Genomic DNA, 6,150 nt, shown 5'->3' with positions numbered 1-6,150 from the left:
TTATGACAACTGCAACTCGCTACACATACAAACGACAACGATGTTAGGTCAAGATGGAGAGGCATTGTCTTCATAGCATCAAACGCAGGTGGACCACGGACAAGACCTGCCACAAGGTACCTTTTAGTGTTTGCTCGCTTGCAACACTTGTGCAGACAACAATAGCTAGAGGAGATGCCGAGTGAATGAGACTAGCGCAAGGCTAGAATAGCTTTGCCAAGTCAACGAGGACAACACAATTGCATGAGTCATAAAGAGGAATATAGAATGAATCCCATCCAAGTAGGTGTCCCATAGGGAGAACTTGAGAAGCAATAGACATGTAAGAAAAATGAATACGTCCTAGATTTTCCTACACGAAGTTTTAGAAAGAAACTCTCAGACAATCGGACTCACCTCACAATAACTGCATGTCCAACTAACCTTTCATAAAACAAGATGAGGAGGTACAAAGGCCTGCTAAGTTAAGGGAGCGATGAGATTTATGGAGAGCAAGTATAATGAGTGTGTGCAATCACATAGGATTTTTGTTGTATTATAATATGAAATTATAGTATCCATTTATTTTATAATCACAAATGGTTTATATATTAAGAAAGGCACCACTTAAATAATAAGGTGAAAGGTACACATTGCACATTATCATTTGAAAACAAAAAAAAAAAAAAAAAAAAAAATTAAAAACATACATTATATTATCCATTATACATACATAATAGCAATTGATTCATACATTAAAAACGCTCCACTTAAATGATAAGATAAGATGAAAGTTGCACATTACATATTATCATTTGAAAAAGAAATTTTAAAAAAAAGACACATTGAAAAATTAAAACAACAAAATTTTGATATCTTTATTAAAAATTTATTTGATAAATATAAAAAGCAATAAAACAATTTGATGAAAGGAATCTTTGTAAAGTCATTCGATAAAAAGACTCTTTCTAAATTAAAATTATTGAATTAATACTTCGCATCATAGATCAAAGTCTTATGAATACAGTGTATACGCTTTAATTCTTTGTTCTCTAAATCCCTTTCCAGCATGTCAAAAAAAATGAATGCAACCTTGAAAGGCTCTCACACGACTTGAACGACATCAACAAAATGGTGAAGACACACGTTGTGAACAAGAAGACAGAGAGCAGAAAACGAAATGCCCAAGTGCGGTCTGCAAATACGATGGTTAAGTGATTTGATCATCTTCTGCATTACAAGATCTAGGGCATTCTCGGCCATGTAAGCCAGCCAGCCATCATGCAACGTAAGAGAGAGATATGGTACACAAACAGCCCAGAGAAGTGCCAAGAACCCTGGCGAAGATCTCAATCTTAACCACAGCAATATGCACATCGCCGACATCCCACGGTTGCGTGCTATATCATGTGGCTACACTTGCAAGTCGCAGGGAAAATGGCATGAATGAAATGTGGTTTATACAATCAGATGCTTTCCATTTCGCAGCCCATGTCACGATACAGCGTGTGTTTATGGGTGTCATAAAGGTGGGGCACTCAAGGACAGCTCAATGCAGGCAGTCCAATATGTAAGATATAGAATGTGGGTGGATATGTATATGGTGTTTAATGCCTCTTGATGTGGATGGTGGCATGTGTGCGAGTGTAAAACCAGCAAAAACAGTTGCATGACGTGATCATACATGTTGAAACATTTCAGACCAAACCTCCGTGAAGACCTTGACAATGGTGTCATGATACACATCTCCATTCAGAGTGAGGTAGCATTGGAGAAGTTCCACCATGTCATGAGAGCTATGGAGGCCCTTCTCCATTATCATTTCCACCATGCTCTCCTTGAAGTCATGCCTGGGGTCATAGCTGCATTTCACCATAGCGAAGCTGTCGAAAACTCGGCTGTGTGAGGTGGTCAAAGGTGTCCCTCCTGCACTAGTGGATGGTGAGAACTGCTCAAAGCTTGGATCCCTTGTCTTCTCCCTCACAGCCCTTAGCGTGCCCTTGAACCTACTTGGCCCTTGCTCCTGCACATTGCTCTTATTGATTATTTGCTCTTTGGCTCGAATATGTGGCGACTTGCTATGATATGATGATGTACTCTGCCTGCCCATCAGCACATGTCGAGCACCTTGATCTTGTCTCGCTGCATCAGACCGCAAATCTGTGTGGGTAGTGGTGATGTTTTCATATACCTGTGAATGGTTCTCTCTTCTTGAGACTGTGTTGAAAAGGCCAGGATCAAGGTACATGCCTACATTCAAAGCACTCACTTTGCCATGCTCGACTCCCCTCTGCTTGAGTTTGAACTTTGCATAATTAGACAAAGTTTGCTCCTCTTGCGTTTCTGTGGCTGCATTGATTCGCGGTTGTTGGCTAGAGAGAAGCCTTTCTTTGCAGCGTGCATATGAAAATCTGCCTGCCGAAAGCCTTGAGCGGACACTGACACGGCCATCGCCGCTGTCACCTTGGACAGACAGGCAATCATTTCTGTCATCTGGCAAAGAAAACGAATCCACTTCTTCGCCGCAGTTTGGCAAACTCTGCATGCTTTTGTACATGGTAATCTCCTGCTTTCTGCTAGTGCTGAAGCTTGTGCCTTCCTCTTGATAGGAGTCGTCTTGTGAGAATGGCATCTTGATTCTGTAGTGACCATCTCTTTTACCCTGGCCGACGTCACTCTTCTGGACACGTAAAGCCGGGTGCAAGCTCTCACCAATTTGCAATTCTCTCCTAGCCTGAGAAATTTGCCTCCTTGTGTCTGGCACATCTTGTCCTGCAGTGGACCTATTCCTGAAGAAACGTTTCACCATGTCATTCTCTGCCATCCCCACTTCCCGATTATCTTCGTAGAACCTGGACATCCCATTTTCCATGTGGACACTCCCATAAGGAGATGGATTCATTCTCTCTCTCAGCTTCCAAAGTCGCTGCTTAGATTTGTGCCCCGGCTCCGTCTCATCTGGGCATACTGCTGTGAAGGCCTCGCTGCCATCACTGGTGATGGAAAACACATCTCTCTCCCACATGGAACTCGATCCTCTTTCAAAGCCAGTGTCTGAAGAGGATGTGCTCTGCCGATTTGACTCATCAACGCTTCCACACAACCCTTCACCACCATTGCTTACACAGCCCTCAGAAGGTCTCTCACCAATAGCATAAGACACATTCAGCAAAGGGGACTTTCTTCCTCTTTCATAGGCCCCAGATAACACATCACACGCACCGCATGCATCTAGGGAATACCCATCAGGCCCCTTTTGACCCACTGAAACTTTGATGCTTGTATAAGGAGCGCCATCTGTCATTGGGCTTGGCACAGAGACGGATAGCAGCACAGGGCTGGAGTGGTACTTCCTCCTATCTTCAAAATCAAGCTCCTTCAATCGTCTCTCTAGCTCTCTTACATCAAAATTGACTGCAGAATTTGGTGGCAGTCCTGGATTCGCATCTGGCGCAGATGAAATCCTGTGCAGGTTATCTTCTTCTAAGGAAAGACTCATGATGTTTTCTGGAATGGGTGCATAGGGGAGTACAATAGAGGGCCGGCATTCATCAGAGAGTTCAAGAAGATGAAGCTGATCCAGTGCAATGAAGTCGTCTGCTGGAGGGGGCCTTAGGTGGGGGCTTCTCTTGGGTGTGTCGGCAGGGAATGGGATGTCGACAGCTTTGTGATTGATGGGCGAAGCGTAGGCTGATTTGCGAGTTGCATCGAATGCCTTGAATTGGCTCACGCCAGGCTTGCCCACCTCTTTGAGCTTGTAGAACCAGGCATGGGGCATTACACGAGAGAGCTTGAGCCTCATTTTCCCCATCTCATTGACTCTGAGCAGCACGTACAAACTCTGATGAGGTGTGATTAGCCTAATTTAAGGTGGTTGACTCATACAATTTCACCCTGATATAACATCATTTTGATCTTCTCGGAATGTAGAAGTATCTAGGGATCAGGCAGCACGAAACCCCTAATCTTGTCTTGACATGGGTAATGCCAGGGTGCACCGGCATCCGCACATACCCACGCGTGCACAGGTGCACACTCATATGCCTGCTTAGAATCATAGCATCCGTTGAAATGATGTGGGATAAAGCATTTTGATGCAGAAATACCGCAACCCAAATGCAGTGGTGAAGTAGTATCTTGATCATCGAACATGTGCGCGCAGCGAGGTTACTCTATAGGTAATTGAGGTCTCTGCATAGATTGAGGTTTGCACGTCTTTTAGCTTCTCTCTATCTATCTATTGAAGTTTAAAGCAGAATTGAGCCTGTGGGTGTGCATGCGCGCGCGCGCGCGCGTGTGTGTGTGTGTGAGGTAGGGAGGGAGGGAGGGAGGGAGGGTACCTTGTGGCAGGGCGCGTCCTATACATCACGTTAGTGAGCGCACTATGCGCGATTGTGTGGTGAAGAAAGAGGAGAAAGAGAAGAAGAAGACGAGAATTTTTAACGTCGTAGACTACATACTACTCGTAGCCTCGTAGAATGTATGTGTAGGAACAATCCCACGAGGAGAGGAGAGGGAAGCGACATCTGATGATGATGATGATGATGAGCCCACTGAGCTATAGTTATATACTATACTCCACGTACTGGCTTGAGACAAGAAAAGTAGTATTATTTTTGTAGCAGAAACAGGCCCTCTCGTCTTCATTATTTGTAAGAGCTGCGAATAAATTTATAAAGGCGTTTTAACTTTCAAGATATCTTGCACGTTGCCACATTGAACTTTCGAAGCACAGAGCCACACCATGGAAATGTAGGACTAGGAGCATGTTCACCACCATGGAAATGTACCAACATCATAACCTGCCCACATGGCAACTTAGAGTCTCGTCAGTGCCCCAAATTATATACTTGCCACGATACTATCTTTATTACCATATTATGGAGGGCCAAATTCAGGCCTGCCACGTGTACGCTGCACACACACATTTGATGCGATGGTGTACTAGCTCCTGTTCACCACCTGATTAATTGTCAATCCAGGCTTGCAGGTAGTTTGCTAGCAGTAGTAACGGGCCTCCTACCCCATAGTGTTGTCTTCATGCAAGGTTGGGACCATATTATGGAGGGCCAAATTCAGGCCTGCCACGTGTACGCTGCACACACACATTTGATGCGATGGTGTACTAGCTCCTGTTCACCACCTGATTAATTGTCAATCCAGGCTTGCAGGTAGTTTGCTAGCAGTAGTAACGGGCCTCCTACCCCCATAGTGTTGTCTTCATGCAAGGTTGGGATTGTGGCTCCTCTTTCTCTTTTTCCCTCCATGTTGTGCTAGCCACAAATCTGCCATAGCTACATTATCCTCTCCCCATCTCCACCCCATAAAAGGCACCTCTACTCGAAGTTGTCCTTAGCCCCCCCCCCCTTTCTTCGGCTTTCTAATTAAACTCCTACTCCGACCATTGACTTGTTGATGAAGCTCCTACCACTTTGTAACTATGCACCCCCTCACCTCTTCATCCCCTCCTCAATCACCCCACAATCGATTGCCGCACCTGGCTATCTGTAGGCTATCAGGTGAGGAGGTGTCCCATCTGTTGAGCACCTACGGAACTAGAGAGAGAGAGAGAGAGAGAGAGAGAGAGAGAGAGAGAGAGTCACTAAATGAAAATTGCATGGGGTATATTTACACATTGTGCGCTCATTCTCTTCATTGAATTGAATCGAAAGTTGCATCACAAATATCTAAAGATGGGTATATTTGCAAGTTGAGCGCCCATTTTGTTCATTGGGCTTAGGTAGATTAGGTGCATTTGTGAACATGATGGGAGGCTTAGATAGATTAGGAGTACTGTGCGCTCCTTGCCGCACTGTCGAAGCAAGGGACTTGCCAATACACCGTGTGCGAGCCACAAACGGCTCCAAGCACACAACAAGCCTAAACTAGCAAGCTTAAGAGAGCAAAGGGTGTGTCACTCACCGCTTACGCTCGCCTTCGTGGTGGATTCCTCGCCGCGATGAAGAAGAAGTTGAGTGTGCCGCGCTCAACCGCTCGCGCCGTCGTGCCTTCGTAATGCTCGATCGCACACACACTCTCCCTCTCTCTCTCTCTCTCTCTCTCTCTCTCTCTCTCTCTCTCACACACACACACAACAAGGAGGTGAAGAAGAAGAAGATGGAGATGGAGCAAGAGCACTCTTCTATTGCACAAATGAGAGAATGAGTAAAA

The 6,150-nt window shown here is 45.1% G+C and overlaps 1 protein-coding gene across 1 annotated transcript; it reads right to left on the bottom strand.

Annotated features, from left to right (window-relative positions):
* Positions 1-1,160: 1,160 nt before the first annotated feature.
* Positions 1,161-4,441, bottom strand: LOC147453432 (uncharacterized). The gene is made up of 2 exons (XM_086515614.1): positions 4,320-4,441; positions 1,161-4,170 (listed from the first exon to the last, which is right to left on the bottom strand). The coding sequence occupies exon 2, from the start codon at positions 3,788-3,790 to the stop codon at positions 1,658-1,660; it is 2,133 nt and encodes a 710-aa protein (XP_086371740.1). The 5' UTR covers positions 3,791-4,170; positions 4,320-4,441; the 3' UTR covers positions 1,161-1,657.
* Positions 4,442-6,150: the final 1,709 nt, after the last annotated feature.

The sequence above is a fragment of the Adiantum capillus-veneris genome, chromosome 7 (genome assembly GCF_014529385.1).
Source record: "Adiantum capillus-veneris isolate H3 chromosome 7, ASM1452938v2, whole genome shotgun sequence".
NCBI classification, from domain to species: Eukaryota; Viridiplantae; Streptophyta; class Polypodiopsida; order Polypodiales; family Pteridaceae; genus Adiantum; species Adiantum capillus-veneris.
The sequence above is the reverse complement of the archived record's forward strand: the minus strand, read 5'-3'. Positions and strand labels throughout refer to the sequence as shown.